The sequence below is a fragment of the Rutidosis leptorrhynchoides genome, chromosome 2, assembly GCF_046630445.1.
Source record: "Rutidosis leptorrhynchoides isolate AG116_Rl617_1_P2 chromosome 2, CSIRO_AGI_Rlap_v1, whole genome shotgun sequence".
NCBI classification, from domain to species: Eukaryota; Viridiplantae; Streptophyta; class Magnoliopsida; order Asterales; family Asteraceae; genus Rutidosis; species Rutidosis leptorrhynchoides.
Window position 1 is genome coordinate 87,000,790 of NC_092334.1, and position 16,899 is coordinate 87,017,688.

The 16,899-nt window shown below is 33.2% G+C and overlaps 1 protein-coding gene and 1 pseudogene across 2 annotated transcripts; both read right to left on the minus strand.

The window, feature by feature from the left end:
* Positions 1-490: 490 nt before the first annotated feature.
* Positions 491-5,186, minus strand: LOC139891121 (beta-glucosidase 18-like). Of its 2 annotated transcripts, none has more exons than XM_071874052.1 (13): positions 5,040-5,186; positions 4,113-4,245; positions 3,954-4,020; positions 3,319-3,377; positions 3,088-3,163; positions 2,914-2,988; positions 2,731-2,818; positions 2,387-2,639; positions 2,197-2,306; positions 1,860-2,112; positions 1,632-1,734; positions 1,128-1,233; positions 491-835 (listed from the first exon to the last, which is right to left on the minus strand). In XM_071874052.1, the coding sequence occupies exons 2-13, from the start codon at positions 4,242-4,244 to the stop codon at positions 613-615; spliced, it is 1,545 nt and encodes a 514-aa protein (XP_071730153.1). In that variant the 5' UTR covers position 4,245; positions 5,040-5,186; the 3' UTR covers positions 491-612. The 2 variants fall into 2 exon arrangements, with proteins under 2 accessions (XP_071730153.1, XP_071730152.1); XM_071874051.1 differs by having other exon boundaries at positions 4,113-4,404; positions 5,040-5,182.
* A 653-nt stretch (positions 5,187-5,839) lies between these two features.
* Positions 5,840-16,899, minus strand: part of LOC139888043 (beta-glucosidase 18-like) — a 169,193-nt pseudogene continuing 158,133 nt past the window's right edge.

Genomic DNA, 16,899 nt, shown 5'->3' on the forward strand with positions numbered 1-16,899 from the left:
GCAACACATCTCACCACGCTGAGCAGTTCTAGTATTGTACTGTTACCTTTTAGCCGCTAGATGGAAAATAGTACCATCATGTTACATTGCCATGCCTAATTCTTTTCAATACCCAATTGACCCGGGAGCTTGATCCATTTGACCCAAATTTAAGAGTATGGGTCTCGGTATAGTATAATCTAACGATTTTAAGTAACCCAAATTGGATAAAGAGCAATGCATTGGGCCAGTAATAGTATGTCCAATAATAGTAAGTCCAATAGTACTATTGTCCAATCCAACTAGGTACAATACAGGCCTTTTTGGGCAGATCACATGACATTACTTCGGTTACTTGTTATGTTAGTCCTATATGTATAAATACAAAATAGAAATTATTGTGTAAGAATCAAACTGCATTTTTTATGATGCTAAGTTATACTTATTAAACTGTTGAAAAACATATCAATTTGTTTATATGCTATAAAGTTGAATACTGCATCAGTTCAGGTGTTGTAACAAAATAAATAATAATCATATAACCCTTTATACAAATTATTTTCCGAAGGATGAATATATAATTAGATAAAAATTCATAGCTTACAACAACAAATTGTCTGTCACAAATGATCTTTATGAGTCTGCAGCCTTGTATTGTAACTCTGATATTGTTGCTGTGAGTGGTTGCGTATTGTTTTTCAAGAAATCTTGATACCATTTTGCAGACAACTTAGGTATACGATCAAGCGTTTGACGATCAATGTAGTATAACCCGAATCTCACATTGTACCCAATAATCCATTCGAAATCATCCATCAACGTCCACGCAAAATAGCCCCTCACGTCAGCACCGTCCCTGTAAAATGTCCCTTTTTTACTACTTCAACAAATATAATGGTTATAGATGACAAAAGTTCAAAATATGCAGGTCAGTCGGGTATCAATTCGGATTGGGTTGACAAGCAAATACATTATAATATATACACTTTGGACAACTTCAACCTGTTTCGACCCGTTTCTGTTATTCTATGTTTTACCCGTTTAACAAACTAAGAGATACAACACAACCCAAATTGACCGGATTATTGAAAGATTTGGTTTCAAATGCTGCATTGCAAATAATAAAATGACTCAAATTATATGATCACCTGATTGCTTTGGCCAAAGATGCGAGGTACGATTTGTGATACTCAATTCGTTTGACATCGTGAAGTACATCTTGACCTTGACCTTGTGTTGTTGGGTCAGAATAACCTGCATTAGGGGAATGGGTTATTTTAAACCACCAAACACAGATCCTATTTTCAGTATGGGAGTTGATATTTCCACCCACTTATTTAAAAATTCTACTTACATTATGCATTGATTGATGACTTGTACAATACAAACATATAATGCACAATAAAAGTGGATTTATCAAAAAAAGTAAGTGGAATCATCATCACCCTTTCAGTATAAGAGAATGACTTAAGATGTCAAAAAAGTATGATATACAACTACAAATAGGTAAGAACTACTGCAGTTCACTAAAAGTTTTACACTTTTTTAAGTTGAGTTTAGAGATCTAAAAGAGCGATTATCAACACCAATATTAAAATTTTAACAACTGAAACAAATTTAAAATGTAATAATAAGTACACAATTTCGCATACCATTTTCGGTGACAAACATGGGTTTGTTGTCATATTTCTTCTTTAAATAGTCTATCACTTCTCCCAAACCTCTTGGAACTACTGGCAGAGTACTAATACCAGTCTGTTAACATAATCAGACAATTATAACCAATTTAAAAAAGCTGTAAATTTTTTCTATAAATAAATAGAAAAATAAATTAAAAGAAAAGTAGTAGATTAGGGGGGAAAAGAGTTTTTTGAACATACAGGATCACCAATTTGAACACCATCTCGCACAAAAATTCCTTCAACAAAACCTTTAATAGGCCGATTCCCAGTTAGACTACAACTAGAATGAATGCAATCGACTGCATACGTAGTTGAGTAATGGTTGACTCCGATAAAGTCAACACTGTTTTTCATAAACTCTTTTTCAGAATTGGAAAATTTCAGCAGCTGATTTCCAAGGATCTCGCGCATTTCCAAGGGATAATCACCAAATATTAGCGGATCCAATGCCCTGTTTAACAACATTAAAAATTCATCATTTTCAAAGATTCTTAATTTAATTCTGAAAAAAATAAATAAATATATGTGTGCTTACCAACCGATAGAAAAAGCCAAACCTCTGTTCGCAGCTTCTTGATCATTATCTGTCAGAGGCTCAAACATTAAGCAATCTAAAACAATCCCGACGGACCCACCTTGTTCACGCTGCACAGATATTTCTCTATTCAACGAATATTCACACTATAAAAAAGGTCATATTTAAGGTTAATTAATTAATTAATTACCTGATAATATTTTCGGTATATATTAACGGCCTTGCCATGTGCCAATAGCATGTTATGCATAACTATTATAGGTTCGACATCCGAATTCCCAGCTGAACAATCGCCAAATGGATCCGAACAACGGGCGGGCGGGTATCGTCCGTTTTGGTAGGCCATTTGCGTGAACAAATTTGGCTCGTTGATAGTGGTCCAATACTTCACTCGGTCGCCAAAGTTCTTGAAACATGTTTCTGCATAATGAACATAATCTTCCCTACAACAAACCATTAATAAAACAAAACATATGTTAACACTTAAGACCAAATCTATCGAATTGAATAGATGAGCAAGTTTGATCTACGTACTGCATTAATGGGCTGAGCCAAGACCCGTATCGATCTTGAAGTTCTTGAGGAAAATCGTGATGGTAAATTGTCACAAATGGTGTAATCCCTGCATGACTTGCAAATTTATGGTTATTGTGTATTAAATATTAATTATTCATAAAGCACAAATAAATAATGTAAAGAGCAATTAATTGATGTTACCTCTGAGTATAAGTTCATCCAAGATTTTGTTATAGAACATAATCCCTTCTGGATTAACTTCACCAAATCTTCCTCCTGATACAACACAAAAACATCTTCGATTAACAAACGCAAAAATTAGTGTTTTTTTTTCTTTCCAATTTTAATTGCTATAAGTGGTATTCTTATTCTTACTAGGAAGTATTCTTGCCCAAGATATAGAGAAGCGGTAAGCGTCTACACCGAGAGATTGTATGATGTCAAAATCTTTCTGCCATTGTAGTTTAGTCAGATACAAAATCGTTTTTGATAATAAATAATTGAAAAACATTTTACTGACGAATACTAATGTAAAATCAGCTAGAAAACTTGTCTATATTTCTTAAGCAATATAATTGATGAGTCCAAGCCAATATATTAACGTACTAGATATCGATGGTAATGGTCATTAGCTATGAATCCATTGTCATCATTTCGAATGTGACCTACACATGGAAAACCAAATTAACAAAATCAATAAAGAAAACATGATTAATTACCCAACACAAAAAAAATATCATAAAAAGTGAACCAACAAAGAACATTGTTGTTGTAGGAACGATTAAACAATATTAATCGACCAAATTAATAATATCGAGTGCGGAATAACTCGATATTGGGTTTTATATCAAAAACGACTTAATAACTTGTGATCTAATTAAGCAAATCGACTTTGAGATGTAATAGATCAACTAAACTGAGTGCTAGACCTGCAGAGAAACAGAAACACGGCTAGGGTTGTGTAAAGGTTCGTAACCCCAAAAATGAACCCGAAATCAACATTAAATAGGGTCTGCACGTGTAACCGTGCGGTTGCACTTGTATCCGTACGGATGCATTCTGCATCTGTGCGGTTATACAGACAACAAGTAATTCAACAATAAATGCATACAATTGATTGTAAACGTAAAATAAAACGCAATAAACCAACAACCAAATGTCCGAGTACTTACAATGTCCATAGAATTCACGAATACACAATAATGAACTAGGGACTTGCGTTATGCACTAATAGTTGTTACCTGGGGAAAGAGAGAAAACATCCCAGTTGTTGAGACTTTTTCCATCTTCGCGATATGCTCCTTCAATCTACAACACAATAATACGAAGAATTTTTAAAATTTCCATTTTTGAGTCCAAATTACAAAAAGAAAAAGAAAAACAAAAAGAGTAGAACATACTTGGTAGGCAGAGGTACCAACTCCAAACATAAAATTTTCTGGGAAATCTGATCGTTTTATGTCGTCTCCGTGAGCCAAGAAGAAGAAAGAGCAGCATAAAAGCAACCATTGGAGTTGACTTCGGTTGACCATACTGCAATGAATGATGTCACGCCATTCATGCCACAATGTCATGCTTACGGTGCCCCCACAAGTTTTTAACTCGGGATTCGTATTTACCGAACTAATCTATCAAAAGGGTCCACAATGTACACAAGGGAACATACAAATCCAATCTCACCACAGGTTATATCTATAGAATTCAAAAACAAACTTATACTTACTACTATGGTTCATGAAGATTATATCAAACATATATTAACAAATTAACACACAAACAAACAAAAACTAATATGCCTAAATAACACAAAAACTTATATAATATTCAATACAATATAGTCATTTTATATGTCTATAATGAAAGATATATACCATAATATCTATTAATAATAATACTTTTCAATGCTTGTGGGCACAGATATTCAATTGGATCTGAAAAATCATCATTTTGGTTCTAAAAAAATGATCTAAAGTGCCAAAGTGGGCCATAACCATCACCTTGCAGTTTTTGACTACTTCTGATCAATAAACTCAATTCTATGGGACTTTGGCACCAAACTAAATGATTAACCAAAGAGCTACATGTTACTTTATATATAATTTATTTATACCTAAAATAACAGCATTATAAATAGGGGCTAAACTGTAACTTCTAAAACCTCTAGTTAATTAAAATTGTGTTGAAAGAGTAGTTTATAAATACTTGAGGACTAGATTTGACTATGAACTCAAACTAATCATCTTCTTCAATGACATTTACCCATATCTCCGAGACCCATACCCGGTTTGCAAATTTGTTCATAATTAAACATTAGGATAGAAACTTACTTCAATCGCGTGGTTTAAATCTGAACAAAAGCTGAAACTCTGAATCCTGAAACTAACTTGAGAAGTTTTTTTGGAGTTTTTGATAGAGATCGTTAGTTAGTTTAGTGTATGTATCTGATTTATTGAAGTGACATGTATATGTACGAATGCACGATATGTGACTGAGAGCTTATCCATTTTGAATTTATTTTAATTATTTTATTTTTGTTAAATTATCAAATCGAGAAGGTTTGAAGGGGGTAGGTGGTATTTTAATTTAATTTTATACGCAATAACTAGTACTATACTAGTTTTATACGGAATACTATTCTAATTTTTAATATAGTTTAGTGGATATAAACTAAAACTGTACTGCAATGTCGTGCAAATTCTTGTATTCCACATAACCATGTCTTACCATCAGGTTAATAAACTTTGAGATCGTCAGTTGAAACTAGATACTACTAAACTTGCACATCCTACAATTCAATTGGATTGTCAATGCATGATCCAAATTCAGAGGAATTGTACCATTTGTCTAAAATTAAGGGCAGAGCAGAAAATCATTCATGGATGCAAATTTAAGACAAGAAACTTTTCAAAACATTAAAAAGATAAAGACATAAAGATCATTCTTAACAACTTATTAGAGTTTTGTAGTTTCTTTTTAAATAGCAAAAAAGGTATTTGTTTTTGATGTAATGGGTCAAATACCAAAATTACTTCTTTACATTGTATAAACTTTGTAAATAAATTACATAAAACAAATAACGGAATGAAACAGTACTCCCAAACACCTTTTGCAGATAAGAAAAAAACAATTATGCATCTGCTTTTGATATATTTATACCATCTTTCTGAAATGATCTTCTGTCTCTTGGTACATACTTACTGGTAAAATCACTAGTGTTTGTTAAGAAATTCAAATACCATCTTGCAGAAAGTTTCGGTACTCGAGTTAATGTTTGACGATCCACGTAGTAGAACCCGTACCTCACATCATAACCTTGCAACCATTCATAGCTATCCATCAATGACCATGCGAAATAACCACGTACGTCTGCTCCCCCTCTGTTAGTTGTTTGAAACAGTCAATTTTATAATCAATATGTACACTCTAACATTTGAACTCAAACAGACAATAATTCATGGATGGTGCTAAAATATCATGGCAAAATATCATATGGCCACATGATTCAGACATGTTTTTTGTATGTCCTCACGATTGTAGAGCTAACCTTATAGACTTTAATAATGAAGCAAGGTATGATGTGTAATACTCAATTCGCTTAACATCGTTTAATAACTCATTGACACCTTGCTCGTGGCCGTTGGGTGAAGAATATCCTGCAGAAAGTATATAGAAGATGAGGATACATGCACAATAAAATTACTGAAAATTTTCAAATCCATAAATTGTGACACTTATCATTTTCAGTTATGAACATGGGTTTATTATTGTAACGAATCTTGATAAGGTTAACAATCTTCTCCATTCCCCTTGGAACAACATATGATCCTTCTACCCCTGTCTGATTTGAAGTAGACAACAATGTTCTTGTTATCAATCAAGTAAATAAATTTTAGAAAATAATTAGTTGGCTCAAAGATTGTAACTTCCCTACAAGTTCACCGATTAGCACGCCATCACGTTCTCCAACAGTGTCAATGAAACCTTCAATTGCACGATTTGCAGTTGTAGAACAGCTAGAATTAGTGCAATCCTTTGCATATATACTTGAATAATGGTTGATGCCAATAAAATCAATACTATTCTTCATAAAATTCTGTTCTTCAAGAGAAAAACTTGGTAATTCACTTCCGAGGTATTCTTGTATTTCTTCAGGGTAGTGCCCAAATATTGAAGGATCGAGTACCCTGTTTAACATTAAGATGTTTAACCGAGATCCTAAATATTGTTAATGATCTTTATGTGGGAATCAAAAAAATTACCAGCCAGCATGGAAAGCAAATGCCCTTTTGGCAGCTTCACGATCAAGTTCAGTATCAGTTAGCGGTTCATACATGCAAGCGTGCACAGTGAACCCGATTAAACCACCTTGTTTAGGCTACAAATACAAATCAAAGATGTCAAAATACTCATTACACAACTACTTATAGAACAAGTAAAGGCTACTTTAGAATTTATTGCCTGAAAATATTCATGATATAGCTTGGATGCTCTGCCATGAGCCAATAACATGTTGTGCATAGCGATGAGTGGCTCGATATCAGAATTTCCTTCGATACAGTTTCCAAAAGGCTCAGAACAACGTGATGGTGGAACAAGCCCCTTTTCGTAACCCATTTCTACGCCAAATTTAGGTTCGTTTATCGTCATCCAATACTTGACTCGGTCTCCAAAATATTTGAAACAAACTTCTGCCAAGTACAAAAACTCTTCCCTACAAATACGAAACATAATGCATCAAGGAGAGTACGAATTGTAAATATAACTATGAAGAACCGCAATTTAGACGTACTGCATTTCAGGGTTTAGCCACGACCCATATCTATCTTCAAGTTCTTGAGGAAAAGCGGCATGGTAAATTGTCACAAATGGTTCTATTCCTGTATAATTTTTTTTTATAAATCATACTTTAATCACAAAAACATATACCAACAATTGTGTAAAACATGTTCACACCTTTGAGAATCACATTGTCTAAGATCTTGTTATAGAATATGATGGCAGCAGGATTAACTTCACCAAATCTTCCTCCTGAATAAAAAATGCAAAAATGAAGAGCTGATGGAAATAAATTACAGTAAAAATTTAGGGATGGTAAGACTGGAGAAAATACGTGGAAGAATTCTGACCCAAGATATTGAAAATTTGTATGCTTGTATACCAAGAGAGTGCATCAGTTCAATGTCACTCTGTATTATTAAAGAAAAAGATAAAAAAAAAAAAAATCAGATATAGAAATGAAAATAATAATAATAATATGAAATTGATGAATGAACATAGATGAACTAAGAATAAATGATAGTGATCATCAATAATATCTCCATTGTCACCGTTTTCTGCACATCCTGATAAAAGTGACAATAAATATATAGAAGTTAAAATGAGATAATTACCATAATAACTTTTCAAGCAGAACATCGTTAACATTTTAGCACTTAGAGCTCTCGGTGTCCACACCATCGGCTGAAGTCCTCTCACCGACGCCGGCAATGTGGACACCACCACAGTGTCGGTTGACGTCTATCTTACCGTCAGTTCTCCAAGGTTGGGAAGCCGACGATGTAAAATATTTATAAATCAAAAGTTTTTGCAGTTCTCGCCCTTTTTGTAAATCAACAATTTCTTAATAAAGTATTTCGACCCTATGTATTTGAACAAAGATATAAACCAAACGAATCAACAGATTTAACACCAGAAACCAAGAAATCAAACGATTTATTAACCACCAAACAATCCAGAAATTAACAACTGGATATACAAAACCACAAGTGTAAACTCTACACTTTGAATCTATAAGACTAATACTAAAAGATTGTTCATCAATTAGATGAATCAATCACAATACCAAAAACAATGAGAGAGGACAAAGATGAATCGTATGAGAATGATACAGTTATGATGACTGAAACCCTAACTTGATCTATTTATACAGAGATAAAATGAGAGAATGACAACCAGACCCCTCAACTTTAACTTTGGTGGATTGACAGTTTTATCCCTTGAACATTTTAATCTTACTTATATAAGAGTGATATGTGATTCACAAAGAGTTTGTGCCTTCAACCACTGTAAAACTTGATCAGCTAACTGGAACTAAACAGCAACATTCAGCAACAGAATCTGGACATCTTCTTGAATCAACAGCATCCTGCACATGCTCAACCTTACTTTAAGTACATGAATATAGCTTGAAATACATAATTAGATTGCTTATTTTAACACCCTCCCACAATCTGATTATGTAAACATATCTTTCATTAACAACTTTTCAACTAAGTATTCATGTTGCAAGCTATTTAGTCCTTTTGTAAAAATATCAACCACATTTTCTTCAGAGTCAAGTTTTACAGGTTTAATTACACCATTAACAATTTTATCTCTTACATAAAAGAGATCAATCTCAAAGTGTTTAGTCTTCTCATGAAACACAGGGTTTGAAGCAATATGAATAGCAGCTTTATTATCAACAAACACATTTACAAGAATGCTATACTTAATTTTTAAATCATTTAAAATTTTTAAAACCCAGACCACTTCATAAGTAACAGTGGCAAGTGCAGGATGCTGGTGATTCAAGAAGATGTCCTGAATTCTGCTTCTGCTGAAGACCTGGAAATGGTTGGCTGTTTTTTGCTTTTCCAAGCAATTAAAGACTCATTAAGAAAAATAGCATATCCTGTTATTGACTTTCTTTCCATTACCCTTTTTGCCCAGTCAGAATCAACAAATACTTTAATATCAGAAACATTGCTCTTTACTATATGCACACCTTTACCTGGAGACTTCTTCAAGTATCTAAGTAATCTTAATGCAAGTTTCATATGAGATTTCATTGGACAATGCATAAATTGGCTAAGGACATGCACAGTAAAAGAGATATCTAGTCTGGTTATTGTAAGGTATATCAATCTTCCTATGAGTCTTTGATATTGATTAATTTTTTCAATAGGAGCATCAATCTTTTCATCAACAAAAGAAACTTCAATAGGAGTTAAAGCATGTTTACAACCAGTAAGACCAAATTCAGCTAACAAATCAAGACAATACTTCCTTTGTGATAGACACAGCCCTTGTTCAGATTTTAACACTTCAATACCCAAAAAATATTTTAACACTAGAAGATCCTTTATCATGAATTTAGTAGATAGAAATTTTTTAACTTTGTCAATTTCACTAACATGACTTCCAGTGATAACAATATCATCTACATAAACTAACAACCCAACAAAGGACTCATCATCAGATTTCACAAACAATGAGTAATCATTTTTACTTTGCACAAAACCATATTCAATTAATGAACAAGTCAGTTTTTCATTCCACTTCCTAGGTGCCTGCTTAAGGCCATATATGTAGTGACCCGAACTTTTCCATGTTTATTTATATTAAATGAAATTGTTATTTACATGATTAAATGTTTTCAACATGTTAAGCAATCAAACTTGTTAAGACTTGATTAATTAAAATAGGTTTTATATAGACAATTGACCACCCAAGTTGACCGGTGATTCACGAACGTTAAAACTTGTAAAAACTATATGATGACATATATATGGATATATATATATAGTTAACATGATATTATGATAAGTAAGTATCTCATTAGGTATTTTAACAATGAGTTATATAAATAAAATTGAGTTTATTGAATTAAGAAACTCGAAACGATATATATAACGATTATCGTTATAACAACGTTTTACTAAATACATATGAATCATATTAAGATATTGATACACTATGTTTAATCATGATAAATGATAAGTAAACATGTCATTAAGTGTATTAACAATAAACTACATATGTAAAAACAAGACTACTAACTTAATGATTTCGAAACGAGACATATATGTAACGATTATCGTTGTAACAACATTTAACTGTATATATATCATACTAAGATATATTAATATATCATAATATCATGATAATGTAATAATTTAACATCTCTTTAGATATAATAAACAATGGGTTAACAACATTTAACAAGATCGTTAACCTAAAGGTTTCAAAACAACATTTACATGTAACGACTAACGATGACTTAACGACTCAGTTAAAATGTATATACATGTAGTATTTTAATATGTATTCATTCACTTTTGAAAGACTTCAAGACACTTATCAAAATACTTCTACTTAACAAAAATGCTTACAATTACATCCTCGTTCAGTTTCATCAACAATTCTACTCGTATGCACCTGTATTCGTACTCGTACAATACACAGCTTTTAGATGTATATAATATTGGTATGTACACTCCAATGATCAGCTCTTAGCAGCCCATGTGAGTCACCTAACACATGTGGGAACATCATTTGGCAACTAGCATGAAATATCTCATAAAATTACAAAAATATTAGTAATCATTCATGACTTATTTACATGTAAATAAAATTACACATCCTTTATATCTAATCCATATACCAATGACCAAAAACACCTACAAACACTTTCATTCTTCAATTTTCTTCATATAATTGATCTCTCTCAAGTTCTATCTTCAAGTTCTAAGTGTTCTTCATAAATTCTATAAGTTCTAGTTTCATAAAATCAAGAATACTTCCAAGTTTGCTAGCTTACTTCCAATATTGTAAAGTGATCATCCAACCTCAAGAAATCTTTCTTATTTACAGTAAGATATCTTTCTAATACAAGGTAATACTCATATTCAAACTTTGGTTCAATTTCTATAACTATAACAATCTCATTTCGAGTGATGATCTTACTTGAACTTGTTTTCGTCATGATTCTGCTTCAAGAACTTTCAAGCCATCCAAGGATCCTTTGAAGCTAGATCCATTTGTCTCTTTTCCAGTAGGTTTATCCACAAAACTTGAGGTAGTAATGATGTTCATAACATCATTCGATTCATACATATAAAGCTATCTTATTCGAAGGTTTAAACTTGAAATCACTAGAACATAGTTTAGTTAATTTTAAACTTGTTTGCAAACAAAAGTTAATCCTTCTAACTTGAATTTTAAAATCAACTAAACACATTTCCTATATCTATATGATATGCTAACTTAATGATTTAAAACCTGGAAACACGAAAAACACTGTAAAACCGGACATACGCCGTCATAGTAACACCGCGGGCTGTTTTGGGTTTGATAATTAAAAACTATGATAAACTTTGATTTAAAAGTTGTTCTTCTGGGAAAATTATTTTTCTTATGAACATGAAACTATATCCAAAATTCATGGTTAAACTCAAAGTGGAAGTATGTTTTTCAAAATGGTCATCAAGATGCCGTTCTTTCGACTGAAATGACTACCTCTTACAAAAATGACTTGTAACTTATATTTCCGACTATAAACCTATAAATTTTCTATTTAGATTCATAAAATAGAGTTCAATATGAAACCATAGCAATTTGATTCACTCAAAACGGATTTAAAACGAAGAAGTTATGGGTAAAACAAGTTTGGATATTTTTTTATTGTTGTAGCTACGGGAAATATTGTAACAATTCTATACAAATCATATCCTAGCTAACTTATATTGTATTATACATGTATTCTAATATATTATGTAATCTTGAGATACCATAGACACGTATGCAAATGTTTTGACATATCATATCGACCCATGTATATATATTATTTGGAACAACCATAGACACTCTATATGCAGTAATGTTGGAGTTAGCTATACAGGGTTGAGGTTGATTCCAAAAATATATATACTTTGAGTTGTGATCTAGCCTGAGACGTGTATACACTGGGTCGTGGATTGATTCAAGATAATATATATCGATTTATTTATGTAAATCTAATTGTGGACAACTAGTTGTAGGTTACTAACGAGGACAGCTGACTTAATAAACTTAAAACATTAAAACGTATTAAAAATATTGTAAATATATTTTGAACATACTTTGATATATATGTACATATTTGTTATAGGTTTGTGAATCGACCAGTGGCCAAGTCTTACTTCCCGACGAAGTAAAAATATGTGAAAGTGAGTTATAGTCCCACTTTTAAAAACTAATATTTTGGGATGAGAATACATGCAGTTTTATAAATGTTTTACGAAATAGACACAAGTAAATGAAACTACATTATATGGGTGAATGATCGAAGCCGAATATGCCCCTTTTGCTTGGTAACCTAAGAATTAGTAAACCGTTCTACTAATTGATGCAAATCCTAAAGATAGATCTATTGGGCCTAACGAACCCCATCCAAAGTACCGGATGCTTTAGTACTTCGATGTTGTTTTTATCATGTCCGAAGGATTTCCCGGAATGATAGGGGATATTCTTATATGCATCTTGTTAATGTCGGTTACCAGGTGTTCACCATATGAATGATTTTTATCTCTATGTATGGGATGTATATTGAAATATGAAATCTTGTGGTCTATTATTATGATTTGATAATATATAGGTTAAACCTATAACTCACCAACATTTTTGTTGACGTTTTAAGCATGTTTATTCTCAGGTGATTATTAAGAGCTTCCGCTGTTGCATACTAAAATAAGGACAAGATTTGGAGTCCATGCTTGTATGATATTATGTAAAAACTGCATTCAAGAAACTTATTTTTGATGTAATATATTCTTATTGTAAACCATTATGTAATGGTCGTGTGTAAATGGTATATTTTAGATTATCATTATTTGATAATCTAAGTAATGCTTTTAAACCTTTATAGATAAAATAAAGGTTATGGTTGTTTTAAAAATGAATGCAGTCTTTGAAAAACGTCTCATATAGAGGTCAAAACCTCGCGACGAAATCAATTAATATGGAACGTTTATAATCAATATGAACGGGATATTTCAGTTGGTATCAGAGCGTTGGTCTTAGAGAACCAGAAAATTGCATTAGTGTGTCTTACCGAGTTTGTTAGGATGCATTAGTGAGTCTGGACTTCGACCATGTTTTTCTTCAAAAACGATTGCTTAACATTTTCTTGTTGGAAACTATATATTATTAACATGTAAATATTATGTGATATATTAATCTCTTAACGTGTTTGATATTGTGTAATAGATGTCTACCTCTAGTACAAATCTCATTGATTCACCTAATAATAATGAAGAGTCGAATATATTTTGAGAAGATTCACAAATTCCCGAAGAGGAACCGGAAGAGGAGGAACCGGAAGAAGTGGAACCAGAAGAGGAGGAATCAGAAGAGGAGGAACCAGACAAAGAAGAGGTTCCGGAGGAAGAAATATTGATACCTATAGTAAATCGATTAAATAAAAGAAAATTCTCAACTAACGGACCAAAATTAATAATGGTCAATGGTGTTTCCGCCGAGGAAGCAAAATATTGGGAAGATTACCAATTTTCCGATGAATCGGATCCCGATGAGGATTCCGATGATATTATAGAAATTACCTGGACCCAATTTAATAAAGCTAAAGAAAATAATAAGGGAAAAGGTATAAAAATAGAAAAACCTGATTCCAACCCCGATGAACTTTATATGTATCGACAACATCCGTATTTCTTAAAATGTAACAATGACCCGGGAACCTCTAAACCACCAGGTTTCTCTAAACCATTGTGGAAAACGATGGCTCGTATTAGAGGAACACCATATATTCCTAGAAAATTAGGAAAACGAACCAAGTCCGAAGAAGAAGAAACCAGTGATTCAGATTAGAGGGTTGTAATCATGTTGTATATTATATGTATTGTAGTGTGCTTGTACTTTTATGTTCTATGAAAAAAAATTGCTTGTATTGTTTGTTAATTATCTTTTACGAATCTAATCCTTGTCTATTTTACAGTATAAAAACAAAATGGACGTTAAGGGTAGACACCCGAATATTTTAGAAGACCTACCAGAGGATATGATTGAGGAAATCTTGTCTAGAGTCGGTCAGAATTCATCAGCACATTTAGTTATGGCGAAATTAACTTGTCAAACATTTGAAAGACTTTCCAGAAATGGCTTAGTTTATAAAAGGCTTTCCTTTGATAGGTGGGGTATATCACATTGGGGAGACCGTAAGTTACGCCGTGTTTTCTTTAAAGCATTAAATGCGGGGAACCCAAATGCAATTTTACGCTACGGGTTAAGAACCTATTTTGACTCAACATATCCCAACATAGGATTTCGTGAATTAGAAAGAGCTTCTAACATGCAACATAAAGAAGCATGTTATGCTTACGGGTTAGTGATATTCGCTTCTTACCAAAGTGATAAAAAGAACATTGGACTGCAGCTTTTAAATAAGACCTTCCCACAAGTGACGGATTCAGTAGTTGGGGTGAGAAACAAGGTTTTTAGATTGTTACGGGGCTGTTGGGCATTACGAAACCCTCGTACTTTTGACGACATTACAACATGCTGCCTAGCCAATGGTCATAACGATTACTTTCCACAAAACCAAGGATGGGAAGTCGTCTTAGTAAAACCAGAATGCATGACTTGTTTCTGGACTTATGAATTACGTGTCTTTATTTCTTTTGCTGAACAACTTGCGTATTAACTAGGTTTATCTTCAAAACTGTCCTGTATCAATGTGTACTATATTTCATGTTATATGTAATATAGCGAAGTTGTAAGTTTGAAGAATATTTGTATGAGATATATTATTATAATCAGTTTTTCACTTGGAATTGTAGTAGTTGAATTGTATATTAGCTACTAAGTATGAACTTAACGGGTAGGTAGTACCCGAATTTAAACTTATAAAACGCTAATATGAAGAAAAAGCTTTTATAAATGAGTTCATATTATGCTACGAAATACTATTGACTACTCTTAATATTCTGTATGATTAACTCGATTCAGTTGGCTATTTTGAAGGAAATGGCACCGAATACTCGACACACCATGAATATGAGCGAAGAGGAATTTCGTACCTTTCTTGCTGCAAACATAGCCGCAGTACAGGCTACGCTACATACCAACAATAACTCTGAATCTAGCAATGTAGCTAACGGCGCAAGAAATCGTGTAGGATGCTCCTACAAAGAATTCACTGCCTGCAAACCTTTGGAATTTGATGGAACCGAAGGACCAATTGGATTGAAACGGTGGACCGAGAAAGTCGAATCGGGGTTTGCCATAAGTAAGTGTACTGAAGAGGACAAAGTTAAGTACGCTACGCATACCTTCATAGGTACTGCGTTAACGTGGTGAAACACCTATCTTGAACAGGTAGGATAAAATGCTGCTTACGCACTACCGTGGTCGGCATTCAAGCAATTGATGAACGAGCAGTACCATCCTAGAAACGAAGTCAATAAACTCAAGGCAGAACTTAGAGAGTTACGAACACAAGGGTTCGACGTTACCACATATGAATGACAATTCACAGAGTTGTGCCTATTGTGTCCGGGAGCATTCGAAGATGAAGAAGAGAAGATCGACGCGTTTGTAAAAGGGTTACCAGTAAGGATTCAAGAAGATGTGAGTTCACACGAGCCCGCTTCTATACAGAAGACAAGTCGAATGGCTCATAAACTCATAAATCAGATTGAGGGAAGAATTAAAGAGCAGGCGGTCGAAGAAGCCAACACGAAACAACTCAAGAGGAAGTGGGAGGAAAACGGTGAAAAGAGTCACCAGTATAATAACAACAACAACTACAACAACCGTTTCAATAACAATAACAATCCCAACAACAACCTCAATAACAACAACGGCAACAAAAACCAAAAACAACTATGTCATAGATGTGAAGAAAATCATCAGGGGTTTTGCACGACATTTTGCAACAGATGTAAAAGAAATGGTCATAGCGTGACAAAGTGTGAGGTCTACGGACCAAAGTTTAACAGAACTAAAGGAACAAATAATGTCAGAACAAGTAATGCCGAAACGAATAGTGTCGGAGCAAGTAATACCAACGCTGTTTGTTATAAATATGGAAAACCGGGCCACATTATTAGAAATTTCCCGAATCAGGGGAATACTAATGGGCAGGGCCGTGGAAGAGTTTTCAATATTAATGCGGCAGAAGCACAGGAAGACCCGGAGCTTGTTACGGGTACGTTTCTTATTGACGATAATTCAGCTTATGTTTTATTTGATTCGGGTGCGGATAGAAGCTATATGAGTAGAGAATTTTGTGCTAAATTAAGTTGCCCATTGACGCCTTTGGATAGTAAATTTTTACTCGAATTAGCAAACGGTAAATTAATTTCAGGAGATAATATATGTCGGGAGAGAGAAATTAAACTGGGAGATGAAACGTTTAAAATTGATTTA